This window comes from Cupressus sempervirens, chromosome 2 (genome assembly GCF_028749045.1).
Source record: "Cupressus sempervirens isolate cs-2001-9-10 chromosome 2, ASM2874904v1, whole genome shotgun sequence".
NCBI lineage: Eukaryota > Viridiplantae > Streptophyta > Pinopsida > Cupressales > Cupressaceae > Cupressus > Cupressus sempervirens.
In genome coordinates this window covers 783,226,517-783,251,019 of record NC_143119.1, presented here as the reverse complement: position 1 = coordinate 783,251,019, position 24,503 = coordinate 783,226,517, and the positions used below count along the sequence as shown (strand labels likewise).

General features: G+C 36.1%; 1 protein-coding gene across 1 annotated transcript; it reads left to right on the top strand.

Annotated features, from left to right (window-relative positions):
- The first annotated feature begins 361 nt into the window (after positions 1-361).
- On the top strand, positions 362-9,484 carry LOC149575828 (uncharacterized). The gene is made up of 2 exons (XM_089815626.1): positions 362-1,851; positions 9,161-9,484. Exon 1 carries the CDS (start codon positions 511-513, stop codon positions 1,066-1,068), a length of 558 nt encoding a protein of 185 aa, XP_089671752.1. The 5' UTR covers positions 362-510; the 3' UTR covers positions 1,069-1,851; positions 9,161-9,484.
- The last annotated feature ends 15,019 nt before the right edge of the window (positions 9,485-24,503 follow it).

Genomic DNA, 24,503 nt, shown 5'->3' with positions numbered 1-24,503 from the left:
GGAGGATGTGATAGAAAGAGATATAGATGGTTAAATATACTAGCAAAGACACAAATACTTAGTTGACCTTCCATACATCTACAATGTACCTATTGCACACTAAGGTGCAGTTGCTAGTGATCTTTAATTTAACATCAAGTATATCTTGCTATAGTGTGTCTTGCTATCCCAACATCATTATACCTCCAAATACAATGCTAGTTTAAAAGTGAAACTCAATGATTTTAATAATAATAATAGAAACTAACACTTCTCATAGATTGTACAATGCATGTCTTAAAAAATATATGTATTAAATATCCAACCACAAAATATAAGAAGTTTTACTCTCTTTCCTTCTTTCTGAAGTTTACACAAAAGTTTCTCTCGAATTCTCAATGAAGGTGTCTCTTGAAAGCTTGTCGTTCCTGAAGATTATCATTCCCGAAGGCAAAACATAACAAAACAATTGCAAAAGCAGCGTTAAGGTTTTTCAGGGGTTGTAAAATTCTGAGCTAAAATCTATCTGTAATGGCGACGGACGACTTTTATTTGAACCTGCAAATTGATATCGTCACCTGGAGATGCTCTCGCAATGCGGACAGTAGCACGATATTCTTTCCTGAACCAGGACACATATTTTTGGGAATGGAAAGCCTGGTGTGGTGGATTGATGCCCTGCCGTTGCAAAGCCCTAGCGAATATTCCTTCATCATCAAGGATGTCAAACTATCGAGTGACCCTGGCTCTTTATCAAGAGCTGCGGAGCCCAATTTGCCTGCCAAGATTGAGTTCCTGCTTGCAGGTTTAATGGAGTCCGTGCGCAGGGTAGACGAAGCGCTGGACAAATTTCATGCATTTTCCCGTTTAGTTTCCCTCGCCGTAAATGATAAGCGGTGGTGGATCATAGTGGACGCCAAGATCACTGCAAGGGTTTGTGATTTTGCGAAAGAGGAGGCTCTTCGCGAGGCGGCGAAGACGATTCCCCTGTTTCCGAGAGATCAAGATGGGGGATTGACAACTGGACGGCTGCAGACGAGCTCTGGGCTAGAAGTTTTTTTCCGCGGGATAATCGGAAAGGCGGGATGAAATTAGGGTTTCAGGGAAAATCAGCGGAGAATGGAAATGTTGTTCGGTGGTGCAGCGTGCGAGATTTTGGTTTGAGCATTCCTACTTTCGCGTTTGACATTGCGCTTCCGGAGTTTGTAGACGGAGATGATGATGCGCTTCTGCGAATTGGTGTGGCCAACGACCGCGCGGTCACAGTGGTGGTAAATTTGGAGGAATCGTTTCAGGTATTTTGTTTTCAGGAGGGACTCGAAACCGGGACCTCGTTGGGATTGCGTTACCTGCTGCCTGAAATGGTGAGAGAGTAATCCTCTGTGCCATCAAGGGTGAAAATTACCTGGCTTTGAATGTTGTGGAAGGTCTTTTGGGGCATCTGATCAGGTACCTGGCTTTTCCAGACAATGTTTGTTTGATTTGCGGACGCGACCGCTTGTTGGATGTTCCGCAGAGCAGAACTTGCAGTCTTATTTGCACGGCTAGAAAGCAATGCGTCGAGGATGTAATTGCCATGGTTGTGCGTGATTCAGACAAGGAAAGGAGAACAAGGAGAGAGGAGTATGTGAGAAACTTGTTCGAAAATTCACCCGACGGATGCACAAGGCTTGGGAATTTGCTTGGTAGGGTCGTTGTGGACGAGGCAACTCTAAAATGCGGTGAGCGTACAAATGATGGTGAACTTTCCTACGCAGATGCAGTTGGGAAAGTGGCGGAAATGAACTCCACGAGCGTAGAATTGCCTATGGAAATCCCTATATCCGACTTAAGGATCAATAATGCTTAAAGTTTTAAAAAACTCTCAGTCCTGTAAGTAATGCATTTTTTTGGTTAGTTCTTAACTGGTTAGGATGCCTGGTTAACCCGCCTTTTTCAGCTTCACGGTTAAGATTCCATTTCCGTTGAAAGTTGTTGTATTTGAGTCTGTCGTCTGATGTCGAGTCTAAGCCCAAATAAGTTATCATCTCATAATAATAAATATTTTTATAAAGCACTGAGTTTTCTGGATTAGATTGTGTTTGTTTATTTCATCAACGTTTCGGATCACACTACATGATCCATCATCAGGATAAGAAAGTGCAGGGTAGTAAGATATGAGTTTCAGAACCAAAAAAAAAATACCAGAGTATCAATACGAATATATACAAGGAGGCCAAGCCTCACCCAGAAGAGAAAGTATCCGTTGAACATACAAAGCAACAAAAGGAGGAAAAGCAAAACTATCTAGCTGAGAAGATCATAATGATTGTCAGCCTAGGCAGTCCAGCCTAAGGGACCTTCCATCCAAACTATACTTTTATGCCTTTGAATCTGCACCAACATAAATAACTCTTCTTGTCTGGGATTCCTTTTTTCTCTAATATCTTTGTTCAATCTATTGCAAGCTTGCTCAAAAACATGCAGATCATCCAAAATACTACGCCACTGGTACCCACGCTTAAGCTCAAGGTAGTAAAGAGCAGCATGCCCATCACGAAGGAACCTCCTCATTTTGTCCTGTTCAATCATCATAGTAGTCTGCACCTGCAAGAAGATTTTAAAGTAAGTAAGTTTTTGAAAAAACTCAGTAAGACCCCTATGCTTACCTTGATACCTTTCCTCGTTCCTGCACTTCCAGATCTGCCAAAGAATGTTAGACGACAATATATTCCAAAATAAATTGGTATCTTTAGGAAGACCATTAATATGACCAGAAATAATATCAAAAATATTAACATTAATAGGATAAACAATGCCAAACATTTTCCATATTTCTTTAGCAAAAATACAATCAAGAAGGATATGTCTACCAGTTTCAAGAACTCTACACAAGTTACAAATATTAGAATTAACAAAATCTCTCTTTATAGGTAGCTTGTCCAACAAAATTAACCATTTGAAACATCTAATCTTGGGTTCCACAGGATTCTTTCACAAGATATTAAAATACTTTTTCAAAGCATCAGCATCATAAGAAGAGTACCAAACAGCATTAATATGATTGATAATATCAATATTACAATCAATGATTTTATAAATATTCTTAGCTTTGAGCAGAGTAATAATGATACCACCGGGCCATTTGCACTTCAGGAACCTGAGAGAATCAGTGTGACAAACAGTGGGAAGACCAACAGAAGCTTGCACAATCATGTTATAAGTTCTTTTATGGGAATCTGGGATAGCATATTTATCCTTAAGAACATCCCAAGGCATAATATAATCATACTCAAAGAGATCCATAAATTGTTTAATACCTTTATTAGCCCACTGCTTGGCAGAACACCCTTGGGTAAGGGCCAAAGGTTTACCATTTAGGTGGAGATTCCACCAAATGGATCTTTCACCATAGAGTTGAATATTGGAATGAAACTCTTTGTTAGTGATGAATTTCCTAACATGATCCCAAGCCTTCCAAATAGACCTGAAAACCACGGAGCCTTGAACCATGACAGTAAAATTACCAAGAATGAGGTCACAAAAGGGGAGGCTAGTCCAAGACTTAGCTTTTCTAGGAACACCCCTCTCAATATTGCTCCTAACAAGCACTTTCCAAGGAGAATCACCTTCCATGGACTGAAAAATCCATTTGGCAGACAAGGCTATACCCTGAGTTCTTAAATCCTTCAGCCCAAGTCCCCCAAGGGTCTTGTCAGTGTGGCACCAAGCCCACTTAACAAAATGGATCTTTCTATTCCCTTTGCCATCAGACCAAAGGAATTGTCTGATGGACTTCTGGATTTCAAAAATCTGATAGTTATTAAAACACCAAGCAGAAGAATAATATATGGTGTATGAGGACAATATCTTTTGGCAAAGCTGAATTCTGCCTGCCAATGATAACGCCCTGTTATGCCATTTGTTCAGCTTTTTATCAATCTTCTCTTTCACCCAAGACCACATGTCTTTGAGATCAGGCTCCACCGAGAAAGGGATGCCAAGATATCTAATGATCCTATTAGGACCACCCCATTTAAAATTGTATTGGAGAAACCAGTCCGGGGGCCGCTCATCCCAACCTAAACAAATTGATTTAGCTTGAGATATCTTAGCCCCGGAAATAGAACAAAAAAGATTGAGTTTAACTTGCATGTTCCTGAAATTATTTTCTGAAAGTTCAAGGAATAAAGCAGCATCATTCGCAAATTGACAATTGATGAGCTCTTCATTATTAGGCAGATAAATACCTCTGACCTCTGGAGATAAGGAATTATCTCTGAGGATATAATAAAGAACTTCCGAAGCTATGACAAAGAGAGCGGGTGCCAAAGGGCACCCTTGCCTAATGGATCTCCCAAGAGAAAAAGGAGCAGAAAGAATACCATTGACCTCAACCTGAGCAGAAGCATCATTAAGAAGCATAGCCACAGTGTTACAAAAGAAAGGAGGAAAACCAAAAGCATCCAGCATCATAAGGATAAATCTCCATTCAATCTTGTCATAGGCCTTCTCAAAATCCAAAAGGAGCATGGCAGAGCTTTGATGAGAGCATCTAGACCAATCCATGGCTTCCCAGCTAGTTATGAGATTCTCAAGAATATATCTACCCTTTATAAAACCAGTTTGGATAGAATTAACAAATTTAGGAAGAATATTAACTAGCCTAAGAGCCATAATTTTTGCCAAAATCTTGTAGGAAACATTAAGAAGGGTAATAGGTCTCCAATTCTTAATAAAGGTTTTATCCCCTTCTTTTGGGAGAAGTTTAATAATCCCTCTATTGATATCCTGACCCAAGGTACCTTTATTCAAGGCTTCAAAATAAAGATCAAAGAGATCCTTACAAATCCATCCGATGTTGGACTTATAGAATTCAACTGGGAGACCATCAGGGCCTAGCGCTCTATCATTATTAAGGGCCTTAATAGCACCTTCAATCTCCTCAACAGAAATATTATTAGCAAGAATAGCAATATCATCAGGATCAAGCTTTTTAGGAATAAGCTTCCTACAATGAACTCTAATCGACTCAGCCTCAGGAGAGTCTTCTGAAGCAAAAAGAGTCTCATAATAATTAGCAAAGGCCTGAATAATAGACTCAAGGTTAGAGATGTCCTGGTTATCAATCGAAAGTCTATCAATAGACTCTTTAATACGTTTATGCTTAAGAAGGTTGAAAAAGAATTTCGATCCCCTATCCCCAAATTGGAGCCAGTGGGATCTAGACCTGATCCTGGCTCCCCAAATTCTAACATGCTGATGCTTCCTAAGAGCATCTTTGGTAGCCATAACCTTGGAAAGAAGATCCATATTGGAAGAGTCATTTTGAATGTTCTCCTCGACAACTTGCAGATCAGAAAATAATTGTTTTTCAACGAACTTATAGTCCTTAGCTTTTTTCTGCCCAATGGTTTGCAAAAAGATCCTCCAGGAGGAGAGGTTAGTATTCCATCTATCAATATGGGATAGGTTCTGAAGATTAATTTTATTTAATCCTCTAATAATCTGCACAGCAGCAAGGACATCCTCATCCATGAGGAGGCTGGTGTTTACGATGAATTTATTGCTTCTAGACTTGTGTTGAAGGGGACTATTGTTAAAATTAACCATAGTCAAAATAGGGTGATGGTCAGACAGAGTGGTGGCAATAACACGAACAATAAATCCAGAGATGTTAGGAGGAAAAGAGAAAAAATACTTATTGGCATAAAATCTGTCAAGCCTAGAATAAATCCTAGCATTGCCCTACTGAAAGTTGCACCAGGTGTGCCAAAGTCCAGGGTTGGCTTCCTTGTTACTAGCAATAGGATCAAAGAGATAGTTAGAGTTTAAAAATCTATTCCAATAAAAAATTTCATTATCCTTCCAATGAAAGGGAATGCCCCCCGACTTATCATCTTGGGATTCAATCATGTTGAAATCTCCACCAAAGAGCCAAGGCAAATCTGGGAGATCTATAAGCCATTTCCATAGCTCAATTCTTTCCTTAGGGTCATTTGAAGCATAAATAGCACAAACCTCGAAGGTCTTGTCATCAAACTGTAAAGTAACCCATACTGCTCTCTGACAGGGAGAACACCCATTATTAGTAATATGCTTTTCCCATTTATTACTAATAAGAAGGGCGATTCCTCCTTTACCTCTTTCATGGTTAGTGCAAAACTTAATAGCATCTTTCCAAATAAAATTGAGATTGGAGTCCAAAGTGAATCCCACAGACTTAACTTCCTGCATCATAAAGAAATCTATAGAATGCAGAGAATTTAACAATCGCTTGATAACAAATTTTCTATCTGGGGACTCTAGACCCCTCACATTCCAAGATAGGCAATTCATTGAGACAAAATGTTAGAGGTGGAGCACGCAATACCCTCTTGATCAGCAAGGGCCAACAAATTATTTGAAGACTCCCTTGGTTGAGGCACAAATGGCTTATTTTTTGAACTAGGTGATCTTCCTCTTCGCCTGACAGTAGAAGAGTAGGTGTTAACATCATCTTCGATATCCGCTAGAGAATCCACATCCATGCACTGCCCATTGTTAGACTTCGGGGGAAAGGGGGCAGCCGGAATAATTTCAAATTCATAATCCTCCCCAATCTCTTGGAAGATCTTTTGAGGGAATTTTCGAGAGGGCTCACTAGTTTGGGGCTTACAATTGAAATTAGCATGTTGATTGATAGTATTCGCGTTAGTCAAAGCAGGACCAGTTAACAATTTAACATGATGATTATTAGAGTTATTGGGGCGAGAATTTTTAGGCATGAAGACACTATTTCCCCTTCTTCTTTTTTTCCTATCTGAAACAACAGTAAAACCATCATCTGTGTTAAGATCAATAGCTAAATCAAGACTGGGAAGCATTTGAAGACCTCCAGAAGTAGGAGTGGTATCACACAAAATGTTCTCAGGCTGAACAGTAATAGCAGAGAGATGGTTAGGCACAATTTTAGTTGGAACATTCTCAGGCCGAACAATGCTAGGAACAACATTAGCCGAAACATTACAGGGTTTAGGGTTTACGGTGGGAGGCGATGGGGATGAAGAAGAAGCAGGGGTTGAATGACAAAGAGCATCGTCAAGGGGAGGATTACTGGTGACGGGAGGATTAACCATATTATTAGCTGAATCATAGGAGGGATTAGGCTTTTTCCTAATGACCGGACAATCCTTACGGAGGTGGCCTTCTTTGCGGCAGAGAAAACAGGCATTCAACCCCCCCAAAACCTCTATAGGACAGATACATACATCATTAATGATGTTAATTGAAATATCGGTAGGAAGGTCCTTACCAGGCAAGAGAGAGATAAGAATTCTAGCGTCCATATGCGGGACAAGTCTCACAGTTTCATCCATTCGAATAATTTTACCAATGGGCTCAAGAAAATGCGGCAAAAAACGCCACAAAAAAGGGGGAATGTTTTTAACCAGAATCCATCTCGGAGCTGAAAGTGCGAATAATAAATATTTATTTGGAAAAGCTGTGTATCTAGAATGGATTTTGCTTGGCGTAGATTCACAGGTGAGTGAAGAGGCTTAATGTTAAGGTTTCAGCTTTTGGGTATTCATAGATTTCTATAAGAGACATTTAGGAAAGTGAAGTGGTTAAAAAGTGTCATTTCAAAACGTTCACCCAAAACCCACTATGTTCATGCACTTGCTCACTCAAAAATACCAGTAGTTGTGGTTAAATGTCCCCGCAGTCTTTATGAAATGTCCCAATAGTGGTACAAATTGGTCAATCACCAACCAAAAAAACTAAAAAATGATCGACTATTAGTACATGTGCAATCGGCTATTAGGACATGTTTTTATTTTTTGGAGCTTTTTTAAGAATGGTAATTGCAGGATCTATGACAAAACTATCACAATTATTAGAGGTCTCCTCTCCTAAAGCAGAATTTTGAAGTGAGAAGATGGAAAGACAAAGCGAACACACCCATATCTATACCCCACAGGAGGATCATTGTGACTTAGACATATGGATAACTAAAGACCATCTGAGCCATCTTCCGTCAGCATTCTATAGATCTAACTTTAAAAATACTCCTTAAAAACTAACTATTAATTATAGATCTAACTTCAAAAATACTTTTTAAAAACCTAAATATTAACTATAAATCTAACTTCAAAAATTATTCTTAAAAACCTACTATTAATTATAGCAACGGAACAGCACCAAAATGAATCAAACAGCTTATCTAGTCTTGAGCAGCAAAATTCCTCTTCACCAGCTATAATGCATTATTTTATATTCTTGGAGTGTAAAGACCTCTTGAATCCAGATGCCGAAGCTCTTTTTCTTTCGGACCTCTTTGAAACCTCTGCATTCCTTTCTTTACCATAGTGAAAATGAATGAATGAAAGATTTTAATGACACCTACGAGACCAAACAGTCTAAGGGACCAGAACACTGTAGCACCGCAGACTTAAATTTGTTAATAAGAACCACCGACTTCTTGAAGATTCCCAATTTATCTTACAGCTGTCTTCTAGACAGAGACATGAGATTGCAGTACAATTTTTTCTTTCTAAATCAGATTTGTGCTTTTTCTACTTTATATTATTTGTATCTTCTTCCTCCAACTTCTTATATAGATGACTCTGCCCATGTTTTTATGTTTTTATTGATATGTTCAATATTATGATTTCCCTTTTAGTATGATTCGGATTTTGAGATGGGACCCACTGTTGGTTACTGTAGCTGCAAGACATCCTTAGAGCTGATGATGCCATTGATGCCTATGTCATATTAAGTGTCGTGCTTCTTTCCGGTCCCTGTTGTGTTTATTTCATTTCATTCTTTATGTTACTGTGACTAAGCATTGCTTCAGTTTTTCTTGTCCCCATGTATCTCATTTGCTTTGGACTCAGCATTGCTTCATTGACTATGATAGTGTCATATCTGGCATAAGTCTTATCTGGCATCTTATGCTTGCTGGCAGTTCTTGATGACTTGGCATTTATATGGAAAGCCTTGTCCATGTGGATAGCATTTCTTATTTGTGCCATTTATTATGATGAAGTTAACGTCTATTAATGATATGTTTTTTCATGTTTCAAGCTGGTGTGCATGTTCACAATGGCAAAGGAACTCTTTGTATGCAACGTTTATTCTGGATGTATTCACATTCGTTCATTCCCTTGTTAATGTGTCTTTTGGTTATTCCCGTGTTTATGTAGTTGTCATTCTTTTGCAGATTTTTTGTGGAGTTTATTCTCAGAAAAGTCATGTCTGGATATTGAAGTTCTGCAATCATTCTTTTATATGCTCTGTGTGAATCGAGCTATTATACGCAATTCTGTCTTATACCTTCATTGGTGATTATCGGATGTAAGTGTATTGTGATTACTCGAAATAATCGTCTGCAGCAATCTGTGTATGACCACTTGCAGACAATTATATTTAATCTTTGTTTCAAAGTGAACTAATATCTTATTGACTGTCTAGCTGTGACGTCAATAAGAAGGATTTTTTTTTTGTATTTGGCATTAATATGAATAAAGGTATCATCGATTTTGTATCATACAGACCATAAGATCTTTACTGTGGTTTCAGAGCCCAAGTCTTACCAGCTTTGGGTTTGATTGATAAGCAAGAGTGCATAAAAGTGAAAGTATTTTCTGAGAGAGAATAATGGTCTTAGTATGGGCGATGAAGAGGATGATGTTGCTAAAGCCTTCATTGAATCAGAAGGGTTGTACATCAACATATCTGAAACATTGGAGGAAGTGGCCCAATTGTTGGTGGGATTATTGGTCCACAACTACAAAACAACTACAAGCAAAGTGGCGTTAGAGATGATAAAATTGGATTACATTCAGCTGCTTTTGGATAGGGACCTTTCCATCAAGTTTGTTGAAGACAAGGAAAACAAGATTGATGAACTCTTCTTAAGAGAAGGAAAAAATAATGATTCAGATCAGTTTGGGAAGTACCTTTCACACTCTTAAAAAAAGTTTAAAGTTAATATTTGTAATCTTAGTTAATATATAAGTAAAAATGGTTGAATGTATTTCAATGCATTAAAATCAGTTGATAGATTTGAAATAAGAATTGGTATGTTGTGATTAATACAAAGTTAGAAAATTATGTGTAGAGGTGTTAATTTATTTTATTATTATTTTTATTTTTATCGGTAAACGATCAAGGCCTTGATTAATTTTATTAAAATAAATAAATAAAATTTACAATAGCTTTTCTTCGTTCAAACGTGTACTGGTAGGAAAGAATGGAGAATAAAACCTCTAGTCTAGCCCGGGACAGATGCCCCAATAGAATATATTAAAAATAAATTTACATTTACATTTGTTCATAGGGGCGTACCCCTCAAAAGATAATGAAGGAAAAAAACTAGTAGAAGGAGGCCTATTAATTGTAAATATCTTGCTCAAATCGAACTCTTATAGTCCTGTCCATCTTAGAACAAATATTAGAAATGCATGTTAAGAAATCAAGAAAACATCTTACTAAACTAATATCCAAGAAAGACTAATTACCCATATTAGAGGCATCATAGTTACTTTTTACAAATGTTAGTAATCTAAGAAATACTAAATAAAGAAACAGAATACAAAACACCGATAACATAATTAGTGAAGGAAAAACAATAATAATTCGAATAGAAAATCAAATAAATCAAACCTAAAATACTAAGAAGAAGGATAACAAAATTGAACGACTATCAAATGAAGGCTAGTATACATCACTAAAGAATGTGAATAACATAAACCTATTAAATTTAATGACAAATCCCACTTGGGCCCATACCTCGAATATCACATAAACGACATTAGATCTTGCTGGCTCATGAAGACATTGAACCCAAATCAGATACAAAAATAACCAAGCCACCATCGTTCCCACTCCTCATAATCCTCAAAATTGAGTGGAAACCCATTATACAAAGCATACTCACAAAGCGTGCTTGGGCAGGAGAAGCACAATGCTTAAAACATTACTTGCCCTAGATTTCAATAGTTTAATTTAAGGCTAAGGAGGAACTACAAGAGTCATTTGCAGATTATGGTGTTAATTCGCTAATGTTAATACAATTTAAAGGAAAGAGGAACATATCAAACTACATATTGCATTAAAATAAATCTGGTAGTTCGAGATCTGCCAAAAAGAAATCAACCTCTCAATCACATGATTTAAGTCTATAAAAAACTACCCACCACAATACTGTCTGATGGCGAGGCAGGAAAGACCAATCTCACAAGAGAGATCTCAAAGGTCCACCAGATTATCTTGATGCGAAGATTTGATGAGTAGATTTCCATTAATTCATAAACCAAATAGATAATGAAAGCATAAAATAAGGAAACAACTCAAGAAATTCGTAGCATAAGGAGATGTAACCATATCCTGAAAGAGGCCTATTCAAATAGACTATAAAGGAGGCCAAATTCGTACAAAGAATCTAAACCATATGTAGAATGTCGAAACATAACTCAAAGCCCTGCTTGAAACTTCATCCATGCAATTAACCCTAATTTGAAATAAAGGAATTTAAACCTAAAGATTAGAATTAAAGCACAAGACACAAAAATGCCATGATAGAAATAGGGCATAGACCGAATACCATGCATTATATATATATATTTCATAAAGTCCACTAAATAACATAAGATAAGTCTTAGGTATTTATAATAGAGAGATACAAAATATTACATTCTGATTTAAAACGAGGGTCTTTTTATGTCATGGGTACTTAAGCGTACTATCAAAATCGCTACCTATATATAAACATTGAAACCCTATAATACTAATCCTAACCAGAATAGACTACCAATGATCAAGTCGGGCCCCTACCTTCCTTCCAGAGAACCATCACTTCCGTGATGTCATTGGGCTACTCCATTTGGAAATTAGGAGGAAATTTGAAGTCGAATTTCACTCTGCTTGTTTTTTCTGCATTAGAGGTACAAAAGTCCAGATCATCGAGATTGTCAAATGTCACCCTCGGTTGGATGTAAGCGTTGGAGATATGAAGATAGTTGAGAAGCCACTCCATATTTTCTTCTACAATGATCCCTCACCAACGAAGGAGAAAATGCAAACTGGCCTCCATTTTAGGCCATTCATGATAAATTGCTAAGCTCTCTCAGATGACCAAGGATGGTCGTCGATAAGCGGTGACTAAATTCAGATGCCCCAATGGTAGATTCATATATTTTTCTGGAAGGGGAATCCTGAATTTGTTATCAATGTTGTACACCGCTTGTTCCAATCCTTTTCTCCAAGTTGGCATAAACATGTCACAACAAAGCTTGACGATGTCATCTACTTCCACTTTGGCTCTTACTAGACGACTAATGAATGACTCGATTATATTACTATTGGTCCTCCAAGTATATTGATAGTCAAAAACTCCCTCTTCAAGAGCTCGACTGATTGCAAGACGAAACATGTCATCCACCGGATAGAGAATCCAGTTCCACCTCTCTGGTTTCACCGATCCACAGAATGCCATTGTGCAACTCTCAATGGCATGCAATAGATGAATGTTGGACTCCATGCTTTCATCGGGAATGAAAGTGAAAGATATAGAAAGAAACACCCAGAAATAACAAGTAGAAACCTCTAGATGCAACCATAGGAATCACAGGCTCGATGTCACAAAAGGATTACATCAGATGGCACTTAAATGCAAAGTACCAATACACGGGAATCACCATAAAGGAAGGAATAATTACATGATACTCTGAGCTGCCTAAAAACTATGGCTGACAATATGATAATTAGGAGAGTGTAGAATCCCACTTGAAAGATATAAATATTTTGTACTCTAAAATTGTCGAGGATAAGCCAATATATATAGCATAAAACTTAGGAATTGATATAAATAAGACTAAGCAAATAAATAAGGCGTGAGGATACACCAACAATATAAAGTGTCCAAGAATATTTACTAATTGGATTAAATAAAATAAAAAACTAAAAGACAGACCAAAGATAAATACAAGATCAAAGAGGATGAGAGTAATCATCGTAAAATAACAACGAATTGACTCCATCTGCTCCCGAGTCAGCTAGTTGATCCACAAGTTGGTTGCCTTCCCTGTATATGTGATAGATCCTATAATCTTCTAGCTAATCTATTAGGGAGAGAACCACCTCTAACTGAGAATTAAGAACCCAATTAGGAGTAGACCTTTTCCTAATGGCATTTAAAATAATTTGTGAATCTCCTTCAATGATGACTTTATTTAATTTAAGTTTAATACATAACTAAATACCTTGATAAAGAGCTTCAAGTTCTGCTAGATTGTTAGAGGTAGGAGGAATTGGCATCGCTTTTTTAACTATCCAACACCCAACCTCATTATTTATTATACATATGATGCCAGCTATACCTGGGTTACCACGAGCTGCTCCATTGAAATTCAGTTTGACCCATCCCAAAGGTGAAGGCTCCTATTTGCAATTTTTCGTAGCCTCATTGTTCTTTGAGTAGAATAATGGGGGATTAATCAAGTTGGGCCAAAGTTTCTTCATGAGGCCATCCCAATTCGAGAATGAACCTTCCTCTAGCCGCAAGTTTCTAAGATAAGAGTTAATCGTTTTTACCATACTAGCTGATATTTTAGCAATAAGATCTTTAGGTTTGAATTCCAAATTTTGAAAAACATGACAGTTCCTCTCTTTCCAGATTTCCCATAACAAAATAGAAGGGGAGATATTCCAAAGTTTTCTATAAACACCCTTGACTAGAGTTATGGGCCAACCTTTAAGCAAGTCAAACAGGGATTTTGGGAATGGGGTCGACCATCCCAACATCTGCTTGACCCACTCCCAACAGCTTTGAGAGTAAGGACAGTTAAACAAAAGATGGTCATTTTCTTTGATGTTAAGTTTGCAAAGAACACACTAGGAGGGACCCTGAATGCCAAGAATATATAATCTATCCATAGTAAGAATCCTATTTTGAATGGCTACCCAAAGAAAGAAGCTCACTTTCGGAAGACAAGAGGAATCCCAATAGAGCTTTAATGGGATATCCACCAGTTCAGGTTTATGAGCTTCTAGAATGGCCCTATATTCATTTTTGACATTATATTTCCCATCATTAGAAGCAGCCCAAATTAAGGTGTCTCTTCTATTTGTCTGCTTAAGTGACCTGCCTTCCAAAATCTTTTCAAAATCATTAACTAATTTATCCTCAAGACCCAAACCCTTTAGAGATTTCCATGTCCATTTAGGTGTTCCTTCTGAATCTATCAAAGTCTTATAATCCTTGACTTTGTTACCCCAAAGAATAGATAATATGTTTTTAAGAATCAGAGAGAAATTGTAGAGAGTAAGGGGGGGTTTACCATCCCAGGAATCCTCCCAAAAAAGGGCCTCGTCACCCAATCCAACATCCCATGTTAAGAATTTGCAAAACAACTTACGACATCTTATCATGAAGTTCCAACATTTTGACCCTTTGGGAGGAGAGCTAACTCTAAAAATCAAAAGCAGATCATCTGCATAAAGATATTTGTTATAAAGAATCTTGGCCCATTTATGATTTCTTTCGTTATAGAGGCGCCAAATAAGTTTTACCCCTAGGGCTTCGTTTTGCCACTGTAGATTCTTGATCCCTAAACCCCCTAATTCTTTAGGTTTACAAATGTTGTCCCATTTGACGAGGGCCAGTTTATTATCTTCATCCTGATCCTTCCATAGAAAATTCCTCATCTTAGATTCAATTTTTTTGAGATTTTGCTTAGAGAGAGGAAGGCACGAAAGAGGGTAGGTTGGAATAGCCAAAACAACTGCATAGATCTTAGCGCATTTACCAACTTTCGTTAGCCACCTATCCTTCCAAGAGCATAGCTTGGAGTCCGATTTTTCTAACTGGACTCCAAGCTATGCTCAGAGCTATGCTTAGAAAGGAGCCTATCATATTTGATGTGAAAATAAAAATAAAAATAAAATTGTTTGATGGCATAAGAGTGAGAATTTTACATTGTGGAGAAAAATATAATAAATAATGTTCCATTGCCACGTGAAACATTGCTCTGATACCATGTTAGTGAAATAGGATCTGTAACTTGTAATAGCACTTGTGAATATTTTATTTTTTTTCAAGTTACTATATGAATATATGTGTGTGTGTGTGAAATAAAGAGGCATGTCTCTTGAAGAGACATGTCTCTTTAACATATTAACTTACATTAGTTATAGTTATAACACAAGTAATATATCCTCAATATATATATATATATATATATATATATCACTCTTAATATAACTTAACTATTCCATTTATAATATTTGTCATATATTATATATCTCATATATGTAAAATAATTTATCTGATAGAATTATAACATTAACACTCCCTCTTAATGAAGAAGGATAAAACACATAGATATTACACCATGGTTAATATTTCAAAAACAACACATATAGGAAATCTTTGATTAGAAGATTCTTAGAATATGATATCATGTAAGTATTGGCCTATCAGAATATCAACATATGATATTCACCAATTACTATTTGATATCATATTTGGTAACATGAGCATTGGCCTATCAGAATATTAATCAAATGATATTCACCAAATACTTTGAGTAATGGCCTATTAGAACATCAACTAAATGATATCCACCAAGTACTCAATGTGGTATTGACCTATCATAATATCAAGGCAAGATATACACCAAGTACCGAAAATATATCTATAGAAGAAACTTGTAGATAATCAAATTAATGATATCAACCGCCTAGTTGTTGATTTATAAGATAAAGCCTTTACAGGAAACAATTTCGCAAAAATGAATCATGCTACAAGTTATTGTAAGGACGTCACTTTACAACAACTTTTCCTAATACAAGTGATAATCATTTAGAAGTCGTCACTTCCTCATGATGTACACAGGGGACAGACTCATACATGAATGACATAAAAAATTCACATGAAGTCTCCATGAATACTGTCATGTGATGTTGTCACAACATTCACCATAAAACATATCAGAGAATAAGGTTTCTCCCTCTTAGTTTGATATCAACTTTTCTGACCTCTTAGCACAAGGTTCTTTCTGATGAAGTATTAGACTTCCTCTGAATCAGTTATCATCCTTCTAACCTCTTGGTAGCAAGTCATGTCATGCTTCCTTAGTTCAATGGTTATCTTGATAGCATAAGGCCTTGCAATCTACATACATGAAGCTAGAGAATCCATCTCACCATGGTTGACTCCCTTTGAATCAATACAATGAAGATTGTCAAAAGTTTAACCAAAGAATATCTTATATCTGCTCCCTCTTTTTGTCCAAAGTTGTCTCTAATGAACTTCTTTTCCTTCTTATATTATTCAAGAATGAAATATTTCCTTAAAGATGGTTCATGTGGCAATGGAACATTGTTTATTATATCTCCCTCCACAATGTAAAATTCTCACTCTTATGCCATCAAACAATTTTATTTTTATTTTTATTTTCACATCAAATATGATAGGCTCCTTTCTGTTCTTCTTTTTCTTCTCTACAAGGAATCATCCCTAGGGATCAAGGAAAAGAACAAGAGTATAATAAAGAAAATAACTCTTATGCATGAATATAGTTAAGAGATTGACTACGATATGAAAATAAGATTAGTATTCAATACTTATCTCAAGATGCTCATTAACATCCTTCCTAATGCAGTTTGTATCTTTCTTCCTTCCCTTTTGTAATGTATTTTTAAATAATTCCTCATTGTCCTTTAATAGCTAGAAGGGGAGTACCCATTTCCAAAGAAAGAAAGAAAAAAACATGTCTATACATGAAGATATATATGTAGCCTGTATGCAACACGCGAGAAAAATCTTGGCTATATGTGAAGACCCGTTGTTCTATAATGATCTTAAGCCATCTCTCCTTGATAGAAAATGTTGAATAAAGACTTTCATGGTTCAATAATCACCTCATCCAAGAACATAGTTATCATCACCATCTACTTAATTTCTTTTATATTTCATTTGCCCTTGTCATTGTTGATATCAAGAGTTGTTGTTGCTAGTCACGACTTACCAAGGCTTGAAGTGTATGTTCCATAAAATTTTCAATAAACATGTGTGTCAACCAACATCATGAATAATTCAATATGTATAGTAGTCACTACTTTTATTTCATGCCATCAATTTGTTTTGAAAACTTTGCTAATTTGGGGATCTTTCTATGACTCGCTTCCTTATCAAAAGTGTATGAATCATTTTCTCATTATGTTGCACCCTCAAAACTGTGACTGGTGTAGCTTCTCATACATCTTGAAATAGCTTGTCATTGTAATTGCAAATGTTGAGGTTCGGGGATCAACCGAGTATAGTGTCCATGCCCAATGAGTCTCAAGAAGGATGAATCTATATAGAAGAAGAGTCTTGGATTCACATAAGATGATGATCAATGCTTTAGTTACTTCTGAATTATCATGGACTTAGATTCTCTCTCTCTCATTTGTCAATCATCTTTTACTCCCCATTTATTATTGACTGCTATGCACTGGACACCTCCAGTGAAGCATTAATGTGAGTACACCATCCACATTGTAGGTCACCTCATCGATTCAAAAGGTCAAACCCCACGCGGGTCATCCTCATAGAGATTTCATTGCGGAACTGTGAATGATCTACCTAGTGTATTGGCAGACCAAAGTAGCCTATCCCCAACTTGATTTGCATGCTACACTCTTATCACAGATCTACACACGAGCATCGACTGTCGATAGGTCTCAACTTGATTTTTTTTTTATAAATTTTTTTGCAAGAGCTTTAGTTATGATCAAATCAGAGAGCAGAGCATCACATAGATCCAATGCACTCATACTTCATTCAGGATCGACCTACATTTTGGAATTGATGTTGAGTTTCCAACATCTGATCTAAGAAACATCAACGACTTTAGATCTTTGCACATTCTAAACTATAGAGCGAATCACGTGATCTGGCAAGTTTATAAACACTAATGACAACTCTGCCACCATGGAACTTTTTCATTTCAATAGAATTTGGCTCTGAACATATTTATTGCATTGACTCCAAATGTTTAAGGCTCATAATAGCATTGCAAACAATTTCATGATTTCCATATAATCATTTTTCTTAAAGCCTTATTTGCTCCATATATTGTGAGATGTGAATTGGGATAATATTATATTATCAAGCCTTTTTTGTCTTTTAAATAAATTGTTCTTTGATAGATAATACTTCCAATAATCATCCATGGAATTGTCTCAAAATATCCTACATGCCATTAATCGCACTTTGTAATTTTGATCTTTGAAAATGGTTATCGCTGCAAGGACTTCCGTCAGAACATTTTCTAGGTCAGCTTCATTCTTTCATTGCCGTTAAATTGTGACTTAAATTATATTGTGTTTAGATAGTTCATGCGATCCTTTTCTCTGTATATAGAATTTATGATACTAGCCATTCTACAATATTCAAACTATGTAGCATATATCACAGACCATGGTTTAACCAAATCATCTTGAACTTCCTCTTACTAATTGCTACATTAGAGTATCCCATCTTATGTTTCCATCACTTTTATATGTTCAATCGTGTGAGACCAGGGTAGATTAGTCTTTATATCATGGAAAAGATATATTCTTCGAAACCTTCTTTGTTTTCTTGCTAATGACTATAACATTATCATAGATCGTCTTCATCTCACACAGAATAGGGTGTAAGGGCTTTCACAGATCTGTATGTGTTTTCAGACATTCTCCACAAGATTATGCTTTTTGTTCTTTGGCCAGTCATTAGGAAATATAAATTGCATGACAACTCATATCACTATTTATTGGTCAATCCGAAGAACTACTTGAGATATCGTGAATACCGATTTTTGATCTCTATTATCAAATTTATCTCCCAAGATTGAAACGTGCTCTGATACCATGTTAGTGAAATAGGATCTGTAACTTGTAATAGCACTTGTGAATATTTTATGTGTTTTTCAAGTTACTATATGAATGAATATATATGTAAAATAAAGAGTCATGTCTCTTGAAGAGACATGTCTCTTTAACATATTAACTTGCATTAGTTATAGTTATAACACAAGTAATATATCTTCAATATATATATTATAATTATTATATATATATATATCACTCTTAATATAAGTTAACTATTCCATTTACAATATTTGTCATATATTATATATCTCATATATGTAATATAATTTATCCGACATAATTATAGCATTAACAGTATTGTCCCAAACCTTACCTAATTTTTTCCCTTTTTCTAGGGCAATGCCAAGATATTTACAAGGAAAGGCTCCTTTCTTAAAACCCATTATCTTGCAAATTTTCTACTCTAATTCTGGCTTGGTATTAATGAAGAAAATTTTGGATTTGAGGTCATTAACCTTTTGACCCAAAGCTTCCATGTACGTATTTATAATGCTTTTGAAAGAGTGAGCCTTTAAAATCGTACTTTTACTAGGAAGAATAGTATCATCAGCGAACTATTGGTGGGTTATATTAGGGAGATTTTTGGAGATAGTAATCCCCATAATCCTTTGCTAATTATATGCATCTATCATGGCTCTCCCAAAGGCTTCTGCCATAATAATGAAAAGAGACGGGGATAAAGGGTCCCCCTGTCTAATTCCTTTGGATATATCAAAGAAACCTTTTGGCATGCCATTGATAAGAATAGAGATCTTAGGACTGGATATAAATTTGAAGATTAGATTAATCCACTGATGGGAGAACCCAAAAGCTTCTAACGTCTTACATAGGAACCTCTAATCTACCATATCATATGCTTTTTGGATATCCAATTTCATGAGCATATAGGCTTCTTTGTTTAAACATGTAGAGTGGATGGTCTCTTGAATGGTGATGATACCATCAAGAATGGATCTACTCGGCATGAAACCGGTTTGTTCCTCAGAGATATTCTTGGGAAGGATCTCTTTAAGCCTATTTGCTAGAATCTTGGAAAATATTTTGTAAACTGTATTGCACAAAGCAATCGGTCTATAATCTCCTGGAGATTTAGGATCAGACTTCCTTGGAATCAATGTGAAGAATGAATGGTTGATCTCAGCGAGGAGAGAGCCTCCATTTCTGGAGGCTTTGATCGCTTTCCAAAGGTCAACACCTATGATGTCCCAACACTTTTGGAAGAAGAATGCCTGGAATCCGTCGGGACCTAGAGATTTATCCGGATTCATATCGAAGACCACTTTCTTAACTTCTTCTAGGGTGATGGGTTTGATCAGTTTTCTATTATCTCCCTGAGTTACAACTTTACTTGATAACTTTTAATAGGCTTGATTGCACTTGTCTATTTGAGCCTTCATGATTATTTAATATATCCTAAAAATATTTAATGAAAGTGTTAGCTATTTCGCCAGGTTTTTCTGTTAGAACACCTTGATGGTTTTTAACACACATGATTCTATCCTTAGCTCTGTTGTATAATGTGGAGTTGTGAATTTTTTTTGTATTATGGTCACCTTCCACTAGCCATCTTTCTCAAGATTTCTATCTCCAGAACATCTCTTCTTTGGATAATATGTTTTCTTGCTTGGCTAGCAATTCTTTTTCAAGAAGATAACTCCTATTATCCATGCCCTTGCTGATTATTTCAGAGTTCGATTTTTTAAGTTGGTTTTCAATGTCCAGTTTTCTTTGAAGATGTTGTTAAAATGTTCTCTATTCCACTTAAGGATACATTCTTTAAGCATCTTTAGTTTGTTGACAAAGACAAACATTTTGGTTCCTTCGCAACTATCTTGCGTCCACCATGATTTGATAGTATTAATAAAGTTTGGGTCTAGGAACCACATTTTCTCACACTTAAATGTATTTCTGGCTAGTTTGAGGGGCTCAACAAATTCAAATATGACTGGGAAGTGATCAGACCCAGCGATAGGTAAAATGGAAGACTGGATATTAAGATTGTGGACATCTAGCTCACCCTTAATCATAAATCTATCCAATTTTTCTGCAATGTAAGCAAAGTCCTCTCTTCTATTATTCCATGTGTAAATGCCATTATTGGTAGGGATGTCAATCAAATTATGCATAGCACACCACTCTTTGAAATATTTAGACGCTTGTGATAGCACCTGAAGACCTCCTACCTTTTCATTGATATCTAAGATATTATTAAAATCACCTCCTAGAAGGAATAAATCGTTAAAGTGACTATCCATGAAATGACCAATTTCCTCCCAAACTAATTTTTTATCAATATTATTAACCAGGCCATAAATGTTTAATGAGAGTAAATTCAAGATATGATTTTAAACTATGAACATTACCACTTATCCAATTGTTAGAATTATGGAGGATACTAATACTAACCTTCCTTGGATCCCAGAGGATGCCTAGACCCTCAGATGCCCCTGATGATTCATGAAGCACAGAACACCAAACTCCTAGCAACCTACTAATTTTAGCTATTTTTAATGTATCTAATTTAGATTCTTGAATTAGAACAATATTAGAATTAAATGATTTGAGGTTATGTTTTAGTAACCTCTTTTTGCTAGGGGCATTGAGTCCCCTAGCATTCCAAGTAGTAATCTTCATACCTGATAAGGAAGGCACTTCCCCTTCCTGTTGTAGAAAATTTGATCTATCTTCTGTTGTTCCCTACAAAGACCCTCTACTTCCCTAAGCTCCTTAAGGGATTTTCTTCCTCTTTTGCCCCTTACTTTGCCGCAACATGGAGATTTAAGCCCTTCTTGAGACATGTAGATGCCTAGTTGTTCTAGGTTAGCTTTCGCTATCTGTACTATATCCATCTTTTCTGGTAGAGGTTGTTCTTGTACCTCTTACTCAACTTCTATATTGAGCTGATTAGAGAGACCAAATTGTTTGGAAAATTCTGATGCCATGTCTTCCAATTGAATATTTAATATGTCTCTTTTGAGATTTTCACCGGTATAGTCGCCCCCCACCCCCCTAATTTGAGGATTATTTGAATAAGTTCTTCCTTTTGAGCTGCTGAGGTTTTGTCAACTCTTTCAAACTAAAAATTTGGACTAATTCATTAGTAAGCTGATCAATATACACTTCTTTTGACTCTATCATATCGAGTTCAGCATTTGAAGAATCCAATAGGCTTTCCTTATTCATAAATTCTTGAAATTCTTTAACTGGTAACTTATATGCTTGTTCACTGTCTAAATATTTATAATGGTGCCTATTGATAGGAGTGAATGACGAACTGCTTGTTGTAGCTAGAGTTTTCCAAAACTTATTATTTTTTATAGGGGACTCCAAGATGCTACCATCCAGTTGGGGTTGGTAAGGTTTTAGAGAGACTGCTTCCTTTTGGGATTCTTTCTTGTTGCTTTCCTTGCATGAAGTAAAAAACATAAGATTTTCAAGCTCTTCTAGATATCTTCCTTGAATATCTTTTGATAAACCTATTTGTTGAAGGCCAGATATCACAACCAGCTGATCATCTTCACATGTTTGTTGCAATTTGTCTTCTGTATCTTTCTCATGGGTCATCTCATCTGATCCCTTTTGATTGGATGATTTAATCCTTGAAGCTTCCTCCTTGTTAGCCAATAGTCCCAGTTCCTGAGAAATCTAAGGAGTCTAAGCTGACCTGTCTCTGCTCTTCCTTCTTTTATTTTTCTTTTCATTCTTTCTATGTTTCTTGTTGTCCACAATTATGCTCTGCAAACTCAGTTTGTTGGATGTGTCGGTATGGTTATCCTTGGCTCTTTTAACAATCTCTTGAGTGAATTTTTCATTAATTTCTAGAAGGTCCTTGTCCGGATGAATGAAGTTGTCCTCCTTGTTTGCTAATTTGTCTGCATTATTTTTGAAGCATTTTGCCTTTTGCCTTGTCTAGAAATCTTCCTTGATTGGTGTTGAAGTAGAAAAATCTAAACCCATTCTTGTGAACATTCCTTTGGACTCTAATCTTCTCGAAGCATTTTGAGATGTCTTCTTCTAATTAGGGGAAGAGACTCATTGAGATCCAATGTTTTGGACATCATGTTAAAAGACTATCTTCTTTCGTCATCAAGTCTGATGATATCCAAGATTTTGCCCTCATACTTGAGAAATTCTAAATCATATTTGGATCTATTTGTGATGAGTTTTAATTGTTTGGAATTGGATTTGTTGATTTGACCACTAATAAGGAGTTTCACATTGTTGCTATTTTCATAAGCCAAATCCAATCCAATAAGATTTCCTAGAGAGCTACCAATCCTTTTTAAGGTGTTAATGTGCTTTAATTCTGGAGGTAATGAGTAAACTACAAACTAGGTGGGAATTAAAAAATCTAAAACACTTTCATTACAATTAGGAATCCAATCAAAGAAATGAATAGCATGGCCTTTGAACATACATTTAGAGGCCTTAAGAAATTATTTTTTAATTAAATCATCATAGCAATGAAGATAAAGGATTCGATCAAAGAATTTAGAAATGCATACCTGGGTGCCACAAAACTCTTCAAGCCAGTCGATCAGTCTATGCAAATCAGTAACAATGTCATTTCAATAGGCAAAAAGGCCTTCCTTTTGACATTCTTCCCATTGCTCTTCACTGACTTGATCATTGATGATGAGAACCTTGTCATCATGTGCCATTGAGGAATGGTGGAGGGGTTTAGAGAAGCTAGGGTTGAGATGGAGATTTTTTCTAGCTCTGTGATGCAAAGGGATGTAGGGAGGGGACAAAAGTGAAGAAGGGTGATTCAGCAAATGAGATGGTATTACTAGTTGATGAAGATGAGAGAAACCCTCAAGCCCTAAACAAGGAGAAATTTGATTAATCCTAGTGTACTTGGTCGAATTGAACATAGAAATCTTCTTATCTAAGCTTGAAACTGAGAATATTTTGATGCATCTCTTGGCTAGATTTTACTATTGTGTTTTCCTCCCTCTCCATTTGCATATTTGCCAACAGAGCATAATAATTCGATATGTGAACCTTCTCTGCGCCAAGATAGCCATGATCACCTGCCTTGCTTTGGAAACGATGGTTGAAAGGAGCTTTGCCAGACTATTTGGAAGTCCGAGAGTGATGTCGATGATGTTTTCCTAAATTAGTCCTAGAAAAGGGTTTGAGGTTTTTTGTATGAAGTCTGTTATACACATTTTTCACACTGCGCTTTCTGCTCTCCATTTTTTTTCTATGCTTGTAAAATAAAATATTAATAAAGATTATTAATAGAGGTGTTAATTTATTATGAAATTTATTCTATATTAATATGTAGTGGGAATATAGAATTTGTTTATTTGAGATGTCTATTTTTTAGATATTTGTTTTATATTTTGAAGTGAATGGAACAGAGTTGTTGATTGTTTGGCCAAATGGGCTTCTAGGGTGGAATATTATGGATAGGGAGTAGCTTTCCCTTAAGCTATTACGAGAATATAATGAAATTGTTTCTCAAGAAAGAGCTCTTTGTTGAGCTCTCCTTTTTGTAATCCTTTATATCTTAATAAATTTTTACCCCTCTTTTTCCCAAGTGGATTAGGCATAGGAAGGATATTTTTGTCTTGGTGGTATGCATTAGAAGATATGAGACATTAATTAAATTGTCATTATAACAATATTGTAGTTATATA

Coding starts and splice junctions, on each gene's coding strand:
- LOC149575828 (XM_089815626.1), top strand. CDS start 511: ATGGCGACGGACGACTTTTATTTGAACCTGCAAATTGATATCGTCACC.